A 25,517-nucleotide genomic window follows, 5' to 3' on the forward strand; every position below is an offset into this window, starting at 1 on the left:
TCTCATTCCAAACAATGTTTGATTATTCTTGCTTAATTATCCTGATAATACAATAAGAGGCTGCTTTTTGAGAGTCTGACAATATTTAAACCATAGTACGTCTGCCTGCACTACACAGAACAGATGAGTTCACAGCTGCTTAAATCATAGCTTGACATATTGCAGGATCTTTGTTTTCTCCCTTATTCTTTCCTTCTCTCCTAAAGGCCTGTCTCTTGCTGGGATGTGGATTCATAGACACCAGCACCTCTTTGCTATCTATCACAAGTGGGTCATTTTTGTATAAATTTAGACAGTGAGCATCAGCAGGGTATTCGACTGTGGAGGGTCACGTCCAAGTCCAATCCTATGCTTACCAGATGTCCCTCCAGGCTATTCAGAGGAGCCAGGGATCTTATCTTAAAAATCGCTATTTTCCTGTCTGGATCATTCTGAATTTGGGATTGCTTAGTCATAGTTCCAGTCTTGGTGGGATAGATGCTGTTTCACCATATAGAATGGAGGGAGGAAGTACAAACAATAGTGAAAGCATTATTGTATATATTCTTATGAGCTCTTATCTGTTCTGTTTTTCTACCAATTTGTATAGTGTCTGTCGATCTTTCGGACTTGGATCTATGTATTCCTTTCTGCGATGGCATATCTGGTGAGCTCATTGTAAAAGTGCATTGTTCACTGAGTCCTAATATTAACGTGGCCTCATAATGTATTGTCTATAATTGTTCATACATTTGTATATTTTTTGTTAATCAAAGATGAAGAGTCGAGGCCCATCGTAAAGGACACCAGCAAGATTGAAAAGAGTAAAAGAGAAGACAAGGTAAACTACAAAGTAGTGACTAAGTGACACCAAGCTTTGGTTTGAAAGGAGGATTTGCATTTAAAAGAATGAAGATACAAAAGATTGGCAGAACGTAAGGAGTTCCATAGTTTTGAGGGCCTGAGAAAGAATGGGAGTAGGAGACTGCAGTAAGTTTTGATTGCAACACAGTAAGGAGTTAGGGAACAGAAAAGCATATTTGCAGCTTCAGAGGAACAAGCGAGGGGAGCACTGACCATTGTAATATAGATAAAATAGAGAGATGAAAGGTTGCAGCAGAGTTGTTGGAGCCTAGAGAGGGATCACTGATTAGACAACCTGCTTTTTCTTTTAGATGAAGGTGAAGAGAGAAAATTAGTGTAACAAAAGTAGAAAAGGGGGGGAAATAAGGCAAATGCATATTGGTGCATTGGTAGCATGCCTACCTGGAAGAGAGTCTCATACTGATACAAACATGCATCACTTCATTAAAGAAGGAAAGCTTGTCCATTAAAGATTGGTTTCCAAAACAAAAAACTCTGTTGAAGTTGGGAAGGATAGAGCTCAGTGCATGCATACTGAAATGCTTGTGCAATGCGCCATGTCCCCAGATCTTTTTGATTCAGCAAAATCCGTTGAGAACTCTGAGCCTGCCTTGGCTCCTGACTGTTTTTGTAGGATTCTCTATAGAGTGGCCACTTGTGTATTGTGACCAGTGTGCCCGTAGTCACTCATGGGACTGGCCCAATCCATGCTGAGAGTGCTAACAATATACATTTGTCTTTTTTGCCCCTTTTTCTTTTGCACCAATTTTCTCCCATCATTTCCTCCTCTGTCAGCTTGGCTTAGTTGATGGCACTGTCATTGCTGGGTCAGAAGGTTGTAGGTTCAAGTCCCACACCAGAATTTAAGTGTATAATCTAACCTAATAATCCAGTGCAGTACTGACAGACTGCTGCCTTATAGATAATGAGATTCTGTTGGTCCATTTGGCAATTAAAGATTCAATGATGAGAAGAGGAGTTTGCCTGGTGTCCAGCTGACATTCCTTCTTCAACTAACACCACCTAAAAACAGATTGACTGCTCATTCATCTCATACTGTTTGTGTGACATTGCTGGTGCAGAGTGACTTTCACATTTGTCTTTTTAACATCCAGGTTGGTCACCCAGGTGGTCATTCTTTATGTGTGAGTCTATCAATATCAGCATTAGTTGACTGGGGGGAGGGGAGAGGCATTGCAGCTGAACCCCAACCCGTAATTGCCCAGCTGAGATCCACTAACTCAGCACATGCAAGTTTCAAACCTGAGTCCTTCCACCCTATATGTCTCAGCTAGTAAGTGCTTTAACCAGAGGGACCACATTTGTTTGTTTTGTACTGCACTCCAGTCAGGTTGATGTCCAACGCCACACCATGTCAATACCAAAGAGCTATATAGAAGTATCAGCAGACAACCTGATATAGTTGAATTAACAAGAGGATTAGCAATGGGGTTACCAACACCTTAATGGGACATGTTACTTATTTTGTCACAATTAGGTCAGGAGTCTTCATGGGCTAGTTAGATGCACACCAGGTGCAGACTGGATGGACTAGAATTACCGACCATTCATAGTCAGTGGAGGAAAATCTGACTCTAAATGAATGTTTGCAATAACTTGCATATATTTCTAACAGATTTTGGTGTTGTGATTTAGGATTTATCCACTAATGAAACAACAGTGATAGGAACAGCTCTTTCCAAACCTCCTGGTCCATGAAATTCACACAGGACAAACCAATGACAAAGAAATATGTGCAAATAGAAATTGAGTTGCCTGGGCTTCATGGGCTGGATTTCTGATGCTCTCAAGCCATATATGATCCATAGGCCATAGATTTGATAGCCCAGAATTAGGTGAAAGTTCCAAAGTTAGAATATGGCCCTCCACATAAAAGAGGAGGCATAATGCTAGTTTGTCATTTGGGTTAGGATCAAAGGTCACACTTCATTCTTGGCTTCCTTATATTTGTTGTAGTGCAAAAGAAAAACATAAGACAGGTGGAATATGAGCTCTCCAAGGAAAGGGAAGTGTCCTTTCGAGAAAAACATTACATATGTGTTTTCTGCATTGGGAATTATTGAACAACAAGGCAACATAACAAAGCTGTGCCAGGAGACACAGTAGTCATGTCACAAATAGTTCAGTGTCCGTTATAATAATGGTACTTTCTGAATTGCATAAACCAGGTCTATCAATACATCTGAATTTGATTTGAATTTCATGGGAGATTATTTATTATTTTCTGCATGAAGACTGCAATCTCACACATGTAGAGACTGTAATTGGGAAAGCAAGATTGCATTGTAAATGGGGTATCTCAGAATTCCTAAGTGTAATAAAGGTCTTTTACTACTGTTGCGGATACGAGGAAAGCCCTACCTCAATAACTGTACTTTTGTTTTCTCTCACTGAAGCCAGAGAAAGGAAGAGAAAATGCTTGCAAATCCCACAGCCTTGTGGCTATGAAGAAGGGTGGAGAAAAAGAAAGAAAAATTAGAAAAAAAACAAAAAGAGGAGAAAAAAAGAAGGAACAAGAAGAATTAATGCCATTTGTTATTTTTTTTGGCATTTTTATGCCAGGTATTCTACTTGGGTTCAGTGTCACCAACCACTCCCATAAGCAAATCTTACGTCCCCCACGGTCCAGATTGTAACTTTACCTGCCCAATATCTAGGTAAACAATAGCAAAACCAGGGTTCAAACAGATAACCCATGCCATCTTGCGTCAACTTACCAGAATGTACCATGTGCTGCCGCATGACTCTCCTCGCCTTCACTAGGAGGATTTAATATATATTGCATCAGACCAAGGCTCACACTACTAACCAACAGACAATTTATTTAAATAAAGCCAAGAAGTATAACAGCAGCAATGTTGTGGGTACATCACCACCTCCTAGTTCCCCTTCAAGTCACACACAATCCTGACTTGGACATATATTGCCGTTCCTTCATCATTGTGGGGCCAGTATCCTGAAATTCCTGACCTAACATCATTGTGGGAGCACCATCACCACAAGGACTGCAGCAATTCAAGGAGAAGATCCTCCACCACCACCATCTCAGGGCACCTAGGGATGGGTAATAAAGAAAGCGCTTGCATTTATACAGCGTCTTTCATTACCTCAGGACGTCTGAAAGCACTTTATAGCCGTTGTATATAGTCAATGTAATACATGTGAAGTACAGCAATGAGATAAATGACCATATAATCTGTTTTTAGGGATGTTGGTTGAAAGGTAAATATTGGCCAGGACACTCGGAGAACTGCCCTGCTCTTCTTCAAATAATGCCCTGGCATCTTTTGCATCCATCTGAGAGAACAGATGGGGTCTCAGTTTAACGTCTCATTCAAAAGACCTCCAACAATGTAGTACTCCCTCAGTACTGCAGTGAAGTGTCAGCCTAAATTATGTGCTCAAATTTCTGGAGTAGAGCTTGAACCCATAACCTTCTGGCTAAGAGGTAAGCAAGCGACCACATTCTTTCACTGTTTAATGTTCAGATTATCTCAGCCACCTATCAATTTCCTGTTTTTCTTTTATGCAGGTGACGGACCATTCCACCAGTACTTGCTTTATTGTGTTCTTTCCCTCCCCTCCCCCTTCCTCTACACTGAAAATAAACAAGAAAATACCTGTAGTCTTCAAGAAAAGTCTGATCTTAATCTAAGAACACTGCTGTACAATGATTTAGAGCATGCTATATATTCTCAGTAAAGTGCTAGTGTATTTAAGCTGATGGGGTGCTATAAACTTCAATGGAGATTTTTGTCCCAAGGAAATATCTGTGGAATAACCTGCTCCAAAACTGCTATGCTGTTTTCTATTATCATAAGACTATGTCCATACAATTTTGAAGGCTATAGGCAATGATAAAAATTAAAACGTAGAAAAGTATTCTTCACTTATTTGTTAATTTGATTAAAGGATCTCGGTGCATTGTTACTTTGTTCATTTGAACTGTAAAAAAAACAGTGCTGTCCTAGTTATAAGACTGCAAAGGATGTTGCAAATCAGCGGACTTTTAATCTGAGCTGTCAGACACACAAGGAAAGATTTTCAACTTGTCATCGGGCGTAAAACTGGCGATGTGGATCTCCGCCCGTTATAGAAACCATCCAATTTTTAATTCCCAGGCCGCAGGTTGAAAATCTACCCCATGGTAAATAATGTAATTATGGTTAAAGGAGAAATCCAAATTATAACTCCTTTTGGAACGTTCACAAGAAGAAACATTCACAGGCGACTGAGCAAGTCAGGTTTCATCAGTCAGAAATAGATTTTCTCCAACAAACTCAGTCTCATTGTCTATATGATTGATCCAATAGCTTCTTGAGAGTAATTCATTTACATTAAAGACATTGAAAATGAGAGAAATTTACAGCACTGTGTATTAATAGGTAGTTTACGGATGGCAATATTATACAATTTTAAAATGTATCAAATGTATCTTGAGAACTCCTTTCTTCTATATTTTAGAAAAGGATTTACAAATGGATCTTTTCCCTCAATAGATTTTTGAGCATCTGTTGTTTCACAATAAACAGCTAAATACTGAGTCATTATATAAAATAGGGCTCAGGTGGAATATGTTTGCTGTTATTTCACTTAGGATTAGCCTATTCATTGCTGACTCGACCCTCCCTGAACAGCAGGAATTTCTGTACATTTCCGTGTTGTATTACTGCCTGGAAGATAATGTTATTGCTAAATATATCACTAACTGTAAAACATCAATCACAATGAAACCAGTTGCCTAATTTTCGTGTCTGAACTCACATTCACATTGCTGGCTTGGAGATGTTGCTGAAAGCCTATGTAAGATATCCTTAAAGAGGTGCAATTGCTTACACTGTAAAGAAGAGTTACTGGATTAGTGAATTTAGTGGATAAGTTTACCACATGGTGTAGTATTAACAGTGCATTCACATTACAAATTTAGCATTGGTGCAAAGTGATTTCAGCTTTACACCGATGCTAAACTTGTGGAGTGTACATCAGTCACTAAGACCTGAACTGACTTCAAAGCAAAATGAAGTCTCAGGACGGGCCCTCAGTTCAGGTGCATTCACACTAAAACTGCAGCCAAACTTCGCACTGAAGTTACAGCATTGTAAATGCACCCTAAATCATCCAGATTAAAAGATCCCAAGTTCAATATCCAGCCTGTGCCAAATTAGTTAATCTCAGCCAGGGGAGGAGTTGGGGTGTTAAAATCGGCCTAGTTGGGGTAAGGAAAACTCAGCCACAGTTCCTGCTCCTTACTGCTGTTCAGTGGCCCCTGCTGGAAAATGTGGGTATTAGGCAAGGAAAAGGTTGGGGTTGGCTGTGATGTCTTCCATGGAGCATCAACCTTCTGACACTCTGATATTCAGACTTACTCATAGAAAATGTCAACTCAAACTATGTACTGGAGAGTGCTGTGCCATTCAATTGTGCCATGTGATAGTGTGCCAATTGGCTGTTCCATTACATTGGCTGAAATTAAAAGCATTTTGGATTTGGCAAAGTAGAGACAACTAATGTTTTCTTCCAGTTTTTTTCACCCTTGTCTCAACAAGAATCAGCAAAATCAAAAAAAGACAACAGGCAGTAAATAAAAATGAGTTGGTGATTCACAGCAGAAAGGAAAAGAGACTTGCATTTATATAACGCCTTTGTTCCTTGTTGGGAAAAGGCAAACATCTAACTTCTCAGAGGCTGATGTGAAGTGCTCCTGTCCCAAATTAGAGAATGGAAGGATGCAATTGTTGGAGTACCAGAGAAGAAGCCATCACATGTAGAGCATAGGCCATGTGGGAGGACACCTCATGAGATCAATATTTGATGGTAGTGAGGTAAAGACGATAAAAAAGAGGCAGGCACTTCTTAAAGCTCCTGCTTACGTAAGAATAGGTTGGACGATAGAAAGGGTACGATGCATTACAAAAAGGGCATGGGTGAGATTCTTGATACTATCATGTGAACGGTCCTTCAAAAACAGGTGGTAGTTAGTACCTTTTGAATTGCACCACATGAACATGACAACAAAACCGAGAAGGCTAGGGAGGGAGAAGCTTAGCTAGGGTTTCCACTTCCAATTGTTATCTTGCTGGAAAGTGTCCACAGTACAGGATCAAGTTTGGCTGAGATATTTCCCATTACTGAATAGCCTGTTTGGGTACGCACATGAGGAATAGCTACTTAAGTAAGGTAGAGGGAGACTGCCCATGGAACTGCACCCCAAGATGAGTCACTGCTTTCAGGAGGGAAGGAAAAAAAGCGGAAAAAAATTAACAACTGGAAATTATTGACGGGATTTTTGTTAAGGAGCGTGACTTAGTTTCCACTGGTAGTAAATGCAGGAAAATGGCAGACATCAGGAGCTTCATTATACATTATAGGCTCCAAAGAGAAAATTAGCTGTTGGGCGTCAAATGCTTGGTCTGAAATAAACCTAAAAAGAAAATTTCCAAAGTTAGAGATATTGAGGTGTATAGGAAGCAATTCAGGGATATTAAAAGTGCAGCAATTTGAAGGTGACTTATAATAAAGGTTCATAAGGAAAAGACAAGGGTTTAGTTGTGTCACCAGTAAATTAAAAGACATCTGCTGAAAAAACTTGGCAATCAGTTTCAACCTCACGAGTGAGGACACCACATCCAGTGAGTCCTTAGATAGGGCCTGGTTTGCAACTGCTGCATTCAATAGACAAGACAGTCCACAAATGTGTTATCATTATAGCTTAGGGGAAAGATAAGTCTGGGGGAATACTTTTTGTTCAGAACATTACCCCAACGCCTATTCATATCAGTGAATTTCTCAATTTCATTTGTTAACAGGAAGTGAGGACTAAGTGCAGCTACCTACAACTGAAGCTGAGGGCATCATTTTAGCACTCGCTCTCTGGTGCGTTCCTGGTGGGGGGGCTCCGAAAATCGGAGAATCCCGGAGCGGGTCCAGAGCCCGACTCCAACCCGCCCACTTCCGGGTTCCCCACTGACGCACCGCGTGCGCGCGCAGCCCCCGCTGGTGGGAATCCCGCAGGCAATTAAAGCCAGCAGGATGCCACTTAAAAGTATTTATCTTGCTTGTTCAGGTCATTAACTGACCTGATTAAGGGATTATGTGAGGAGGGGTGGGATTTTATAGAAAACTGGGACTGTTTCCCATACTGGGGGAAACACTCCCAGTTCAAATGGACGTGTTGCAGCTGTCAGCCTGTGGCAGCTGCAAAGGTCCATTTGACAGGTGGTGGGGGGGGGGGGGAGACCCTCACTCATTGCAGGAGGCCACTCTGTCACTTGGGACAAAGTTTGGCCTCCACCACCCTCCTCCTGACAATCAAATTCACCAACTTGCACACTTACCCCCGGGTCCAGAGACATGTACCTACCTTGCGGACCCCCTCAGATGTGACACATCCACCTGTACAGCAGGAGGGAGGGCTACCACAGAGAGAGATGTGTCACAGAGGGCACTACCCTCGCCACAGGGTCCACAGACCGAGGCTCAGCTTCCTGGACCTCTCTGAGCAGCAGTGCACACGGAGGCTCAGAGTCACTCGACATGTAGTCGTGGACATCTGCAGCCTCCTTCATGCCAAGCTGCTCCCAGCTGGCCCGAGCACCATCTTCTTACCTTTCGCTCTCAAAGTCACCACTGCCCTCAACAACTTCTCCTCTGCATCCTTCCAGGGTGCCACCGGGGACATCGCCGACGTCTCTCAGTCGTCTGCACAAAAGAGCCCTGCAAATACACCTACACCCACTCTGCAGTGACACAATGGGTGGCATCAGTTGTGGGTCTTCATAATGATCCTCAGGAAAGGGCATTATTGCACAAACCAGACAACATTCGCAAAGACGTGGCAGTAGTGGTGGCAATATAATATGTGATGTGAGTTGGTCAGAAATTCAATATAAGTAAAAACCATGACAAACCCTCAAACACCCTTGTGCATCCCCTTCATGCTCACGACACGTTTGCCTTACGCTTCCTACTGCACATATGTGATGCATGCCCTGTGGCTGCAGCACAGGTAGTGGCAGGTTGAGTGAGGCTGACCGTGAAAGAGATGCACGAGAGGGTGAGTACGAGATAGAGTCATGAGATTGTATGAGGATTGGGTTGAGTGGTAGTGGCGGGATGAGTACTGGCGAAGTGAGTAAGTGCAGGTAAGATGAGGATGAGGTTTGAGTGGGTATGAGGAGTGATGTGACAGAGTAGTGTTGGCAGTGCAGAAGGAGGTGTGGGGTGGGGGCGGTGATGTGGCAGATGGAGTGTAGGGGAATGAGTAAGTGTACTCACTTTGGCTGACCTACTTAGGTCATTGGAGCGCCTCCTGCACTGTATGCAGGTGCGTGATATGTTGGTGGTGCAGGTGACCTCCTCTGCCACCTCGAGCCAGGCCTTCCTGGTGGCAGAGGCAGGCCGCTACTCCCGCCCGCCGGGGGGGAAGATCTCTGTCCTCCCCCTCCTCCTCACCCCATCTATTGATACCTGGAGTGAGGCATCATTAAACTGGGAGCAGCCTTCTCCCTGGGCTGCTCCATGCTGTAATTTTTGCTATTTGTTGCAGCATCTGTCAGTGGAGGACTGCCCCTTTAAATAGAGCTCCTTCAGCTGACAGATCTTACTGCGCATGCACAGCCCGCCCGATGCGCAGATCAGCAGTGGGGAACCTGGAAGACCAGGTAAGTGGATCCAATTGGGCTACGATCGCGCGGTGGGCTGTCTAATTTCACCAGGCGTGTTACCCACGCGCCCAATAGCCCCCCCACCCGCCGCGAACCCGCAGCCCTGCTAAGTGTCAGTTTGAGCTGGAAATTTCTCTGTCTCTAGATTTTGTGGGTCACCACGGGAGTTCCTGCACCCTCTCTCCCTAACCTGCACTGAATGAGTGTAGATCACTCGTGAAGTTGTATTCTCAGTCAGTCTGCTCAATACTAGTTCCTCCTTGGTTTCTGCAGCCTTTGACACAGTTGACTAAACCATCCTCCTCCAAAGCGTCTCCTCCGTCATCCAACTTTTAAAAAATTCATTCATGGGATGTGGGCGTCGATGGCATGGCCAGCGTTTATTGCCCATCCCTAATTGCCCTTGAGAAGATGGTGGTGAGCCGCCTTCTTGAACCGCTGCAGTCCCTGTGTTGAAGGTTCTCCCACAGTGCTGTTAGGTAGGGAATTCCAGGATTTTGACCCAGCGACGACGAAGGAATAGCAATATATTTCCATGGATGGTGTGTGACTTGGAGGGGAACATGCAAGTGGTATTGTTCCCATGTGCCTGCTGCCCTTGTCCTTCTAGGTGGTAGAGGTCATGGGTTTGGGAGGTGCTGTCGAAGAAGCCTTGGCGAGTTGCTGCAGTGCATCCTGTGGATGGTACACACTGCAGTCATTGTGCGCCGGTGGTGGAGGGAATGAATGTTTAGGGTGGTGGATGGGGTGCCAATCAAGCGGGCTGCTTTGTCCTGGATGGTGTCGAGCTTCTTGAATGTTGTTGGAGCTGCACTCATCCAGTCAAGTGGAGAGTATTCCATCACACTCCTGACTTGTGCCTTGTAGATGGTAGAAAGGCTTTGGCGAGTCAGCAGGTGAGTCACTCGCTGCAGAATACCCAGCCTCTGATCTGCTCTTGTAGCCATCGTATTTATATGGCTGGTCCAGTTAAGTTTCTGGTGAATGGTGACCCCCAGGATGTTGATGGTGGGGGATTCAGCGATGGTAATGCCGTTGAATGTCAAGGGGAGGTGGTTAGATTCTCTCTTGTTGGAGATAGTCATTGCCAGGCACTTGTCTGGCGCGAATGTTACTTGCCACTTATCAGCCCAATGGATGATGTCCAGGTCTTGCTGCATGCGGGCACGGACTGCTTCATTATCTGAGGGGTTGCGAATGGAACTGAACACTGTGCAATCATCAGCGAACATCCCCATTTCTGACCTTATAATGGAGGGAAGGTCATTGATGAAGCAGTTGAAGATGGTTGGGCCTAGGACACTGCCCTGAGGAACACCTGCAGCAATGTCCTGTGGCTGAGATGATTGGCCTCCAACAACCACTACCATCTTCCTTTGTGCTAGGTATGACTCCAACCACTGGAGAGTTTTCCCCCTGATTCCCATTGACTTCAATTTTACTCGGGCTCCTTGGTGCCACACTCGGTCAAATGCTGCCTTGATGTCAAGGACAGTTACTCTCACCTCGCCTCTGGAATTCAGCTCTTTTGTCCATGTTTGGACCAAGGCTGTAATGAGGTCTGGAGCCGAGTGGTCCTGGCGGAACCCAAACTGAGCATCGGTGAGCAGGTTATTGGTGAGTAAGTGCCGCTTGATAGCACTGTCGACGACACCTTCCATCACTTTGCTGATGATTGAGAGTAGACTGATGGGGCGGTAATTGGCCGGATTGGATTTGTCCTGCTTTTTGTGGACGGTTCTCGCCTGGTTCCATTCTTATCTATCCAGTCGAAGCCAGAGAATCATGTGCAATGGCTTCTCTTCCTGCTCACGCACCGTTACCTCAGGTGTCCCCCAAGGATCTATCCTTAGCCCCCTCCTATTTCTCATTTACATGCTGCCCCTTGGCGACATCATCCGAAAGCATGTCAGGTTCCACGTGTACGCTGATGAAACCCAGCTCTACCTCACCGCAACCTCGCTCGACTCTCCACTGTCTCTCGTTTGTCACACTGCTTGTCCACCATCCAGTACTGGATTAGCAAAAATTTCCTCCAACTAAATATTGGGTTGACCGAAGCCATTGTCCTTGGTCCCTGCCACAAACTCCGTTCCCTAGCCACCGACTCCATCCCTCTTCCTGGCCGCTGTCTGAGGCTGAACCAGGCAGTTCACAACCTTGGCGTCCTCTTTGACCCTTTCAGCCACCTATCTGCTCCATCACCAAAACCGCATACTACCCCCTCCATAACATTGCCCGTCTCCGCCCCTGCCTCAGCTCATCTGCTGCTGAAACCCTCATCCATGCCTTTGTTATCTCTAGACTTGACTATTCCAATGCTCCCCTGGCCAGCATCCCATCTTTCCACTCTCCATAAACTTGAGCTCATCCAAAACTCTGCTGCCTGTATCCTAACTCGCACCAAAACCTGCTCACCCATCACCCCTGTGCTCGCTGACCAACATTGGCTCCCAGTCCACGAATGCTTCGGTTTTAAAATTCTCTTCCTTGTTTTCAAAACCCTCCACGGCCTCGCCCCTCCCTATCTCCGTAACTTCTTCCAGCCCTACAACCCTCCAAGATCTCTGCGCTCCTCCAATTCTTGCCTCTTGCATATCCCCAATTTTAATTGCTCCACCATTGCCGGCCGTAGCTTCAGCTGCCTAGGCCATAAGCTCTGGAATTCACTCCATAAACCTCTCTGCCTCTCTACCTTTCTCTCCTCCTTTAAGATGCTCCTTAAAAACTACCTCTTTGACCAAGCTTTTGGTCACCTATCCTAATATCTCCTTATGTGGCTCAGTGTCAAATTTTGTTTGATAAAGCTGCCATGAAGCGCCTTGGGCCGTTTTACTACGTTAAAGGCACTATATAAATGCATGTAGTTGTTGTTGTTGCTTCACCATTCTTTATGGAGCAGGGAGAGAGATCCAAACTGGACATCAGTAGAAAAGGATAATTGCATGCAATCTCATGGAGGGGATCCTTTGGGAGGCAGCTTGAAAATGATCCAAACGGAGGAGAGAAAATGGGTTGAGAGAAAACCAAACTGGAGGAGGAAAGCGACCGAAGAGTGAAAAGAGAAAAAGAGCAAATGAGAAAGAGACAGTGGAGAAGCAGAGGGATAAAAATAGAACTGGAGAGTATTGGGTAGACTTTCATCTTTGCCTTCTGGGTGGTAATCTGGTGGGCCAGATTGCCCGTCCTTTATAGAATCCACCTGATTTTTATTCCATTGATATCAAGCGTGTTCTTTAAAGGGTGGGCAAACTGGAGAGAATGCAGCGCAGTGAAAATGGCATGTGATCTGTTGGACGGAGCAGGCCCATTGAATTAAATGACCTTTCTCTTCCATGATTTTTTATGTTTTGTTCTCAGCTGAGGTACTTGTGAGTGTGGAACATTGACAAATTTGAAGCAGTTAGGACTGAGAATTAAGGTCCAATGAATCAAGTAATGATTCTTGTTTTTCTGAGAATTCGCCATTGTAATTATTAATCATTTATTAAAATTTACAGTGTTTTTCCCAGATACCAGGGATATGTTGGCACTCCAAGTGTTTCTAGTTTGTCTTTGATGGAATGTATTTATTAATAACTAATCTAGTTTACTAATTATACTTGGAAAAAATGTAATCTATATTTGGGAAAACTATTCTGCGCTCGAAAGTGTGTCCAGTCAGAGGTGGCATCTGGTGCGGTAAGTTGGCAGTGCTTTATTTTAAATCAGTGCAGTAAACTTCACAATTAGCAATATATTTTCCTCTCTCAGTTCAGTCTTATAGAGAACCTACCGAAGACAAATTAGAATTCACATTAAGCACATTCTAAGTGATATATTAATTGGTACATAGCTTAATGGTCATTGTTTGAATTTTGGTGAGCAAATTGTAAGAACTTCGTCCAACATAATGCTACAGCAACCTAATGTTATTAGGGCAGTGACACTGTTATAATGTCATGTGCATGGAGATGAGAACAGTGTAAGAACAATGAGATAGTGATTTTGCAATTTGTAATCATGTTACATGTTCAACAACAGTTCACAGAGGCCTTCAAAGTCACAGTGGCAATGCTGCCCCTTTATTGAAGAAGTCACCACTGAACTGTTTGTATAAGACATGTTCTGGATAGATAATAGTCGCTAGATTGTTTATTGTTAATACAGATCAAATAAAAGAAAGGAAAGGACATGCATTTATATAGTGCCTTCCGTGATCCTGTAAGATGTCCCAAAGTGCTTGACAGCCAATGAAGTACTTTTTGAAGTGTGGTCATTGTTGTAATGTGGGGAAACATGGCAGGCAATTTGCACACAGCAATGAGATACATGACCAAATAATCTGTTTTAGCGATATTGGTTGAGGGATAAATATTGGCCAGGACACTCTCCTTCGAATAGTGCCAGGGGATCTTTTACATCCACCTGAGAGGGCAGATAGAGCCTCGATTTAATGTCTCATCCAAAATACAGCACCTCCAACAGTGCAGCACTCCTTCAGTATTGCACTAAGGTGTCAGTCTGGATTATGTACTCAAGTCTATGGAGTGGGGATTGTACCCACAACCTTCTGCCTCAGAGGTGAGAAAGCTACTGCTGAGCCAAGGCGGACACCCGTAAGATTCCTCTGTTACTGGTGTTGTGAAACACTGTAACAAGCAATGCCCTAGTATCTTGTGATCATCAGGTTCATCTTTAACTTCCAGCACTTCTGAATGTACATACCTCATATATCAGAGAGAAATATCAGAGTTCTGAAGGAAAAGACCTGAAATGGCAGTGACGAAAATTCAGCAGTGTTATGTAGTTTCACTATATGCTTGTCAGGAATTATCAGCTACTTCACAGGAGCTGATTGTTTATTTTTAATATTTTTACATTGAGTGAGGTGGCAGAAAAAGGAAGCAGTTTGTGATGGCACACAGCATGGAACAAGATATCAGCTGTTAGTTTGGGGGTCACAGTACCAGATGGGCATCAGTTAAAGAGAGACAGTGTGAGATGAGACAGGAGCTGTCAGTTAGAGACGTGATGCAATCTATCAGTTAGATGGACACCATATGAGTAAATGGGTATGAAACAGGAGTAAACAGGAAAGAAAGGGGTGAGAAGGAAGATACTGTGGATTCCTCTGTCTAATGTGAGATCTTTTATCGTCCTTCTTTCTGAGTCAAAGGACCATTATAAGTTAACATTTTGTACTAACTACAGATTCATGCTTATTGATATGAAGTAAACACAACAGAGTAGGGTTTGTAACAAATGATCATTCTTTTAATAAAGAGAAGATTGAATAAATTATGTGAACCTAAAGCTGAGTTTCAGCTTTACTTTAGTTTCTAGCCAAGGATGATTTCATTCTCCTTCTACTATCCTTCCGTTTTATTCCAACCAAGGCACCCTTCTAATACGAGTTGAGTATTTCCTTTGTTATAATCTTCTTGGTGTCTCTTGCCACAAACTCCTCAAACAATTCTGCACATATATATAGTAATTGTCCATATACATATGATAGTCTTTCACAGCCACTGGAGAATTTGTAGACACCTGTGAGATTTGGAGGCCCTGAAATGTACCCCTACCTCTGAGGAATAAAGAGAGACAAAAGGGGAAGTAGCATGATTATAAAAAGAGAAGCAGGGGGTGAGAGAGAGAGAGAGAAAGAAATAGAAGTGAAGGAAGACATAAAGAGAACTCCAGCATTTTGAGGACGCAAAATTTCCTTCAGCTTAATGTTGGTAAAATTGAAGCTATCTTGCTTGGCTTCCACCAGTCTCTATTTACCTCTAGCCATGACTCCATCAAACTATTCTGCTGCCACCTTAGGCTGTCTGGAGGTGCACAATTTTGTGTACTGCTCAATCCTGAACTAAGCTTCCTCTTCCACACCTTTTCTATTACTAAATTGCTTTCTTACACCTTTGTAACATTGCTTGCCTCCACCCATACCTCCCCACTATTGCTTAAATCCCAATTCATGTCTTTATTGCCTAATGACAACACATCTTTATTGCTTGCTCAGCTGGCCCTTCACCTTCACAGATTATAATTTATTAAGAATCCTCACCCACACAAAGCCCTGCTCTGTCTGGCCTTTAACAAGCTCACTGTTTACTCATGCCTAGTGAATAGACTTCTAAACCCTCATCCTCGCATTCAAATCCTTCCATGACCTTGCCCCACCCTACTCCAGCATATGACTCTACACCCCCACACGCACACTCTGCTCTGTTGAAATAAGGTTACTCCTTGTTCTTTGCACTCTTGGCTCTGCCATTGGTGACAGCTCTTTCAGCCACTATGTCCTCACCATCTGGAACTCCCTCCCTAAATCTCTCTGGTTTGCCATCTCCCTCCTCAAAAACCTTTCTCTTTGACTCTACCTTCAGCTGGCCCTAACTTTTCCATTTTCCCCTTTTCCCTCCTACTCGGTGACCATTGTTTTTCCTCCACCCTGTAAAATCTTTCTGGATTGAGCAGCACCAAAAAAATAGAAAGAAACAGAAGTGATGGAAAATAAAGTATAACTGCATTGAGAGAGACAAAGGGGCCAAAAATCCTTGGCACTTCCAACACATTCCCACCATGACAAATTAGGCCGGAATCCGGATATGCCAGAAATCATATAAAATCTTCCATTATACAATTTTATGTAATTTTTCAGTTACATTCATTTCAATTTCTAAAAATGTTGCTCTACCATTTCATTTGTTTTATATTCTTTTCTATTTTTAAACAAAACTTCCTTTATACTTGACAACACCTGAAATGTACCCCCACAATGGTGCATTCTCCATTACAACATATAATCACCTCCTTATCAAATACATCCTCCAGCTTCCCAAGAGCAATGCTATGACAGATCCACACAGGTCCATCCTGACTTGGACATATATCGCCGTTCCTTCATCGTCGTTGGATCAAAGTCCTGAAACTCTCCAACTAACGGCATTGTGGGAGTCCCTTCACCACATGGACTGCAGTGGTTCAAGAAGAAGGCCCACCACCACCTTCTCAAGGGCAACTAGGTATGGGCAATAAATGCCGACCATACCAGCGACGCCCACATCCCAAGAATGATTAATAAGAAAATATAAACTTTGGTCCTGAAATTCCTGGTGGCTTACTGCATCACTGGAAGTGCAGCAGGGCAGGAGCTGCTTGCGAACTAGCCCAAATGCTGACCTTGTCCAGAGGTCAGCAGATTAGCATATTTTGGGCAGTTGCCCACACCATTTTGGTGTAAATGGGACATTTGTTCCAGCGGGGGGACGGGGAGGGAGGAGGGGGAGAGATGGCGGGGCAGGGCGAAAAGGAATGCCAAGGCAGATTAAATTCACAGAAAAATAGCTGAAATTAAATTTCCCACTTCATAAAGCAGCAACCGATTGTTGCATGGATAGCAACATTCAAACAGCTGCTAGGCCCCACTTCCATCAGGATTGAGTCTTAGCATATACTGTATATGTGTTTCATGCATGTGCGCAGTGCGTCACGGGCAACTGAGATGGAGCTGGCGGAACTTAGAATATCTGATTCCATCCCACCAGTCGCCTCGTCCAGTGTCATCATCAAGAAGTACCTGCCCTCCTTTTGAATCAGGGTCAGAAAGTGCTGGATAACTTGTGGAACCGGGTTCTACCCCAAATTCCTACCCCATGCCCAGATGGTGCTATAAAGGAACAAGAAATTCTAGTCCAAATATATTTAAATTTTATAATATGTAAATGTTTATATGCGTACCCAACTGTCTGTGATTTACACCACTTCCCTTTTCATTCCGTAAGCAATGCCATGAGAAATCTGATAGTTATTTTTAGATTATAAAAATGCAATACCTTAGATCACTGTTCTCTGTTCTCCAGCAGAGGTCAGTGGGTTTCAATCTATCAGTCACAGTGCACAAAGACAGAAAACTATCTCAGTCAGTGAATAAGTTTACCAATGACACATTCCTTCCTCTATGTACATTCAATACTACAGGAGCCGGATACATTTACTTTTTGTAGTTTATTTTCTTTAAAACATCATGGAGAATGGAGACCAGAGACAGCCCATTCAACGAATAAAACAGCCAATTTGTCAGCTATTGTCATTGCCCAATACTGTTGGATACTGTTTATCCAAGAAGTTTAGACAAGCGAATAATCCAGGTAACTAAATACCCATTAGTAATTCAAGTGTCATACAGCATTGAATGACATGAACTCAGCATGGAAACTGATATAGATTGCAAAGAAATAACAGGCCGGTAGAGGGCCAGAAGATTGTTGTGGGATGAGTGCTGCTCCTGGCCCCCCAAAAATCTTTCAAAAAAGAAAAACACCTTTTTGGAGTGGCCTTTAAGGACCGCTTGTTAGGCCTCTCAATACCTGGAAAAACAGGGCCCATTTCTCCATGAAAATTGCAATCAGGGACTGGCGTGGGGCTTCAATTTGTATACTTGAACAGCCTTTCGCCTGTTTTGGGGCGGGACTGCTAGGTGCCATTTAAAGGCCTGCCTGAAAATTGAATCAGAATTGGGGGTACAAGGTCCCCACCAGATTTTCCTCTGCGGGTCACCTATTTTTCAGACCAGAAACAGGTGGCCCGCAGTTGAAAATCCCACCCCCCCACCCATATTTTTAATCATGGAACCCAGAGATTTCACAGTTTTTGACTTACCTGCACTGTGAACATCTCTTACAGAGTTGAGAAGTTTGTATAAAGTATTTATGCTAGTTTAAATAGTTGCAAAAAGCCAGCATTTTATAGAATCTTAGACATGTACACACTGAAAGAGACCATTTTTGTTCATTTACGCATTTTGGCTGCTGCTTCAGACCCAAGTCCATTACTCCTATCTCCCTTTTTGCTTCTCTTGGCCCCATTTGCTCCTGACTCTTCCCCTCGCTGTCTGCCAGACATCCACCTTTCTTTTCTCCCCCTCTTGGGTACTTTGCCTTTCACGTAGCAAACCATTTAAAAATAATTCTGCAATAATAATTTTTATTAAGTCTTTTGGTTGGTTCTTTAGATCTGTGCTCTGTACTGAAATTGTTCTGATTATTGTCATTAGATTTGTTCTGTGAAAGCCTTGATATTGAGGATCTGAATCCAGAATGCAGATTTGGTCGCTGTTTGCTTTGATCACTCTGGTCAACACCGAGGAGCTCAGAAAGGAGACGTGTTTAGGTGGACATCCCGGAATTCCTGGAAATCCTGGTCATAATGGCATGCCGGGAAGAGATGGGCGTGATGGCTCTAAGGGTGACAAAGGGGATATAGGTAGAGTGATCTGAAGATACACTTTTACTGTTTTGCATAGTTAGAAATACTGAACTTTAGATATTTCTTTATAACTATCCATTCTGATATAAATATTTACCTGAAATGTTAATCTAATTAAATAAAATAAAGTAAAATAAGACAAAATATACACCAACACTATATTAGAAAGAGACATAACATAGAATCATAGAATGGTTACAGCACAGAAGGAGGCCATTCAGCCCATCGAGCCCGTGCCGGCTCTTTGTAAGAGCAATCCAGTTAGTCCCATTCCCCTGCTCTCTTTCCCCACAACCCTGCAAATTTTTCCCCTTTAAGTATTTATTCAATTCCTTTTTGAAAGCCATGATTGAATCTGCTTCCACCGTTGTTTCAGGCAGCGCATTCCAGATTATAACTACTCGCTGTGTAAAAAAGTTTTTCCTCATGTTGCCTTTGGTTCTTTTGCCGATCATCTTAAATCTGTTTCCTCTGGTTATCTAAACCCTTCATGATTTTGAACACTTCTATCAAATCTTCTCTTAACCTTCTCTGCTCTGAGGAGAACAACCCCAGCTTCTCCAGTCTATCCACGTAACTGAAGTCCCTCATCCCTGGAACCATTCTAGTAAATCTTTTCTGCACTCTCTCCAAGGCCATCACATCCTTCCTAAAGTGCGGTGCCCAGAATTGGACACAATACTCCAGCTGTGGCCGAAACAGTGTTGTATAAAGGTTCAACATAACTTCCTTGCTTTTGTACTCTATGTCTCTATTTATAAAGCCCAGGATCCCGTATGCTTTTTTAACCGCTTCCTCAACCTGTCCTGTCATCTTCAAAGATTTGTGCACATATACCCCCAGGTCTTTCTGTTCCTGCACCCCCTTTAGAATTGTACCATTTAGTTTATATTGTCTCTCCTCATTCTTCCTGCCAAAATGAATCAATTTGCACTTCTCTGCATTAAATTTCATCTGCCATGTGTCCGCCCATTCCGCATGTTATCTATGTCCTCTTGAACTCTATCACTAACCTCCTCACTGTTCGCTACACTCCCATGTTTTGTGTCATCTGCACATTTGAAATTGTACCCTGTACACCTAAGTCCAAGTCATTATCAAAAAAAGCAGTTGTCCTAGTACCGACCCCTGGGGAACATCTCTGTATACCTTCATCCAGTCCGTTCACCACTACTCTTTGTTTCCTGTCGCTTTGCCACTTCCGTTTCCATGCTGCCACTGCCCCTTTTATTCTATGGGCTTCAATTTTGCCGACAAGCCGATTATGTGGCACTTTATCAAACACCTTTTGAAAGTCCATATACACAACATCAACTGCATTGCCCTTATCAACCCTCTCTGTTACCTTATCAAAAAATCAATCAAGTTAGTTAAACACGATTTGCCTTGAACAAATCCATGCTGGCTTTCCTTTATTAATCCACACTTGTCCAAGTGACTATTAATTTTGTTCCGGATTATCGTTTCTAAAAGCTTCCCCACCACCGAGGTTAAACTGACCTGGCCTGTAGTTGCTGGGTTTATCCTTACACCCTTTTTTGAACAAGTATATTATATTTACAATCCTCCAGTCCTCTGGCACCACACCCATATCTAGGGAGGATTGGAGGATTATGGCCAGCACCTCTGCAATTTCCACCCTTACTTCCCTCAGCAACCTAGGATGCATCCCATCCAGACTGCGTGACATACTGTGTAACAGGTGAACAGCTCTGTTTTCCTGAGCTGCTTCTCAACAGAGATGCTGGACCTACTCTCAGTGCTGGTTTTTCTGCTGATGTACAAGATACAAAATGGCAGAATTTCTTTAGTAAATTATTTCCAATACAATACAGATGATATTGTGATTGTAAAACAGTGAAGGAACAGTACACGGTATATCTAGTCATTTTTGTACGCAATCTTCAAATCTGTGAATAACCACCTACAGAATCAAGACTGAGAATTTTAAAGTTCTTGAAAAGCAGAATGATATTTTAGATGTGAGTCAGCTTTGCCATTAGTGCTCACAGCCAACATCCTCCCAGTTCCATGACTTTATTTTCATCCACTTTTACAGCTAACAACTAGCTAAATATGAAAATAAATCCTCCATTCACGGTAATGCATTGAATTTTACATATTAATCACATCAGTTAGCCGTATCACATTCTAGAACAGCATGCTATAAAAGATGGGATTATAGTGCATCACATGGAGGAATTCCAATATTTGAATACTTCTGTAAGCAGCATGATATAATGCTCTAATCAGAGGGCACTAGTGTGTGCACTTGCAACATTCTACATGAAATGAAGAAGACACGCTGAGGTAAATTTTCGTCTTCGCCATATGGGTGGCAATCTGGCGGTGCAGATTCCTCACCTGTTATAGAAACCATCCGATTTTCATTCCATTGATTTCCATGGGATCAATGGAATGAAAATCGGATGGGTTTCATTATGGGCAAGCATTCCGCTCCACCAGATTACCACCCATGCAGTGAAGACGAAGATTTACCCCAAAATGCTCCAGGAAACCTGTGCAAAAGTGTAGGGCCCTTACAGGTAAACCGTAGATATATATGAATGAGTTGTGATAAATTGCGCTATTTGTTTACTTCTAGCAGCCAACTTGGACAGAAAATGTGGAGGTAAATTTTGACATTCACTGCCTGGACAGTAATCCCACAGAGAAGACCAGCTGCCCATTACAGAACATGTCCGATTTTTATTCTTTTGAAATTAATAGAATGAAAATTAGGTGGGTTTTATAATAGGTGGGCAATCTGCTTTACCAGATCACTGCCCATGTGGTGAAGATGAACATTTACCCTCATGTTAATAAGGAGAAAGTTATTAATATAAACAAAGCAGGTTTTCAATAGGTTGAAAACTGTTCTTTAGTGTCGTGTTGAGTCATCCAGAATGCTAACATTCTTTTTAACTAATGTAAAGATTCTGTGATAAAATAATTTTCACAGGACTTTTTTAATTAGGTGAAATTGGGAAATTTGGACCTCCAGGCCCTGAGGGATCAAAAGGCGAACCCGGAGAATCAGGCAAGAGTCTAATATTTTCCATTAAATTATTATCCCAGTGTTCACCATGTCCGAATATCCGATAGGCACTTGAGATTTAATGATTCTATAGAAAATATCTGTGCTGTCTGGGCTGGACATTATTTCAGTAAAATGATCATATGGATGTTTGGTTCTCGGGTAGAGTTAATGATTTATATTTACAAGACATGCTATCAGAGTAAACAATATTGACACTGCACTGACATTTTCTGCACTTTGAATTCTTGAACCTAAGACTGGATTCCTTAAAATTGAACGTGGGAACCTGAAATGCCTCCTAATTGCAGCAGCCACTCACCAATGAAAACTACACCTCCCTTTAAGAGGTGCAGGCTGGCTTTAAGAAGGTGTGCCAGATTTTCCGCCCTCCCAAATGTCAAGCTGCCTATAAACAGCACAATTAACACTTTAAGTGAGGTCCGATCACCAAATCGATTTCTGAAATCATCGGGCGGGTGGGGCACCACCCACTGCCGACTTAACAAAAAACGACCTCAATGTTTCAAGTGCCAGGGATTCAATCACAGAGCAGTGGAATACAAGAAACAGCACAAAATGTGTAGTGTGGTGGGAGGGTCGAAAGTATCCCAGTTCTCTCAGACAAAGTACGAGTGCTGTTTTTTCTGCTGATGTACCAGATACAAAACTGCAGAATTTCTTTAGTAAATTAACCTGTGCGAACTCTGGAGGACCCCACCCAGCATGTATAGAAAACTGGGCTCGATTCTCAGCCTATTCCTGTTCCTCATTTGTGTCAATGATATTCGAACACCCGGAAAAGGATTAGGGCTTGCTCCCAATTTGCTGAGGACATCGTTTTTCAGGTATCCTCCATGAGTTCAGAAATAGCATCAGAAAAGCTCCAGATATGCCTTGAGGAAATGGCCTGCCATGACAAATTCTGCTGCACTCCAGAAAATCATGGTGCCTACTATTCTTGAAAACAAACAAGCATAAGGAACAGGACGTAAGGGTTGAGATGTTGTCAAAACCAATTAAGATCAGCAGACAGCAGAAGTTCTTAGGCATAACTTTCCAGAGGAATATGGCTGGGACGCAGCACATCGACATCACTGCCAAGCTTAGCCAATTGCGGGTTCCCTGTGGAATAAAGCACTGAATTAGCCCCAGAATTTTCTTCAGATTACAAAGCCTACATCTGCCTAATCCACGAATATGGCCACCAGCTTGGTGCGTTGAAAGTCTGCCACAGTTTAAGAGGCTACAGACAATCCAGAACCAAGCAGCAAGCAGAGTATGTTATCTCCCACACATAACCTGCTGAACCTATCTGCAATTGGTGGACACCCAGTCGTGGAAGAAAGGCTTCTTAGACCCTGGCAGAGGAACTTGCACAAGGAAAGGACTAACACGTCACCATCACTGCTGACAGGATAAGGATAGAACCTACCCCAGTACGTTTGTAACATTGCACTGTCTGAGGGCTGGCGGTAGGTCACAGACCTGAGCAACATTCGGTCACAGAGAGAATTATGGCACTGAGTGGCACTGAAATCCATACACTGTTCAGAATTGACTGTTACAAATTCCAGCTTAACTGGTATGAAAAGGATGTCAGAGGGGTAAAAAACACTGAGCCATCCTTAGTAAGCTCCCATTGTTACTAGCCTAGTCAACACTGTGCACTAGCACACAAAAAAGAAAAAAAATAGGCTGGGTAAAATAAACTTATGGGCCAGTTTGAAACAGTGGATAGTAAAAGCTGTTTCCACATAGAGGGTGGTGAATGTGTGGAATGGGCTGTCCAGAGAAGTAATGGAAGCGGATGGTGTGGATAAATGTAAGAGAGAATTAGATAGTTGAGGTAGTAGGTGATTGAGAAGTTTTAGATTGACCGCAGTCTTTTGTCGTACTGTACATTCCTACATTCCTACTACCTAGTTGGCTGTCCATTAGGCAAGAGAATTCTTCCTTAAGTGGAGTTGAGGTCGAAGATCAGCCATGATCTGATTGAAAGGTGGAGCAGGCTCGAGGGGCCAGTTGGCCTACTCCTGCTTCTATTTCTTATGTTCTTATGTTCACATCCTTACATGCCCTACCAACTTCTGAGCTAGCGTTTGTATCCTCCGTATTCGATGTCCAGGTAGCCTGAACCCAAACTTGCTTACTAGATCATTCTCTTGTCCCAAAAAGGGCACCTTATTTGCCAGGTATGTCATCAATAATGATGGTAAGATCGGTCACAGAAGTTTTGTTTTAAAATGCTGTGTGCAACCACTGCCTGTGAAATTTGGTTTCTTGTATTTACAACTTGTTCAGAAGTTTTGTTGTTATCTGCTTGAGAAGTGCGTAAATGTGTGTTACTGCTGATTGGCCACTGTCTGCTGGGTGAGATTATCATGGGATATAAATTTGATTCGAGAAAACCCAGATGTGTCAATTTGATGGACAGATGCTACTCCTGAACCAAAATGGGCAAAATTTAATAATTATTTCTAAAGGATGAAAATATACCCGTTGTTATCTGTGCATACAATTCTTAATTATTATATATGAATATATATACAGTACTGCTAAAATGATAAATTTTAAAAATGGCATTATTTTTATGACTCCAGGGCCCTCTGGTGCACCTGGTGTAAAAGGAAGAAGAGGCGAACAAGGAAGTAAAGGAATACCTGGCAAACTAGGACCTAAAGGAATTCCTGGATCACTTGGACACAAAGGCCAAAAGGGAGAACTAGGGCTGCAAGGACAACAGGGTATAAAAGGGGATTTAGGACCTAGGGGTCCAAAAGCGGAAAAGGGAACTGTTGGACTTCAGGGGAATATTGGTTTACCAGGTCCCATAGGGCCTACAGGTAAACCAGGCTCCAGAGGAGAAGTAGGTGGTGAAGGACCCAGGGGGCGTCCTGGAATTCAAGGTGAAAGAGGAAGCAAGGGAGAAATAGGGGGAAAAGGGAATACTGGTGACAGTGCAGTGATCAGGAATAGTGCATTCAGTGTTGGTTTGACAGAAATTTCCAAGTTGCCTCGTTCAGGCAGTCCAATCAAGTTTGAAAAAATCTTTTACAACAATCAAAATCACTATGACCTCACCACAGGGAAATTTACTTGTGAATTTTCAGGAGTTTATTATTTTGTTTATCACATCACAGTCTATGTCAAACATGTGAGAGTTTCCCTGTACAAAAATGGTATTCAGACCCTCAATACATTTGATAGTTATCAGAATAGTGAGGATCAGGCCTCGGGAGGCACACTGTTGCAATTACAAACTGGAGATCAAGTGTGGCTTCAAGTAATCGGTGGGGAATTGTTTAACGGACTGTATGCAGACACCAACGATGATACAGTTTTTACTGGGTTTCTGTTGTTTACTGAGTAAAAAGCCAATAAACTGGACACTTTTCACTAGAGGTGTAGCTATTCAGATTTTGTGTGAAGAAGATAATAAATCAACCAGCATCACTAAAATACAGATTATCTGGTCATTACCTCATTGCTGTTTGTGAGACCTTGCTGTGTGCAAATTGGCTATTCATTTCCTACATTACAACAGTGACTACACTTCAAAAGTACGTCATGGGCTGTAAAGCGCTTTGAGACATCCTGAGGTCATGACAGGCGCTATATAAATGCAAGTCTTTCTTTGTTTCTTTTCTTTCATCCTTTTCACATGCACAGGTTGCTAATGTTGATGTTTGTAAAGTGCA

At 42.8% G+C, this 25,517-nt stretch overlaps 1 protein-coding gene across 1 annotated transcript; it reads left to right on the forward strand.

Annotated features, from left to right (window-relative positions):
• Nucleotides 1-13,138: 13,138 nt before the first annotated feature.
• Nucleotides 13,139-25,278, forward strand: c1qtnf9 (C1q and TNF related 9). The gene is made up of 4 exons (XM_067986049.1): nucleotides 13,139-13,208; nucleotides 18,568-18,776; nucleotides 21,757-21,819; nucleotides 24,420-25,278. Exons 2-4 carry the CDS (start codon nucleotides 18,611-18,613, stop codon nucleotides 25,187-25,189), a joined length of 999 nt encoding a protein of 332 aa, XP_067842150.1. The 5' UTR covers nucleotides 13,139-13,208; nucleotides 18,568-18,610; the 3' UTR covers nucleotides 25,190-25,278.
• The last annotated feature ends 239 nt before the right edge of the window (nucleotides 25,279-25,517 follow it).

This window comes from Heptranchias perlo, chromosome 6 (genome assembly GCF_035084215.1).
Source record: "Heptranchias perlo isolate sHepPer1 chromosome 6, sHepPer1.hap1, whole genome shotgun sequence".
In the NCBI taxonomy this organism is placed as follows: Eukaryota; Metazoa; Chordata; class Chondrichthyes; order Hexanchiformes; family Hexanchidae; genus Heptranchias; species Heptranchias perlo.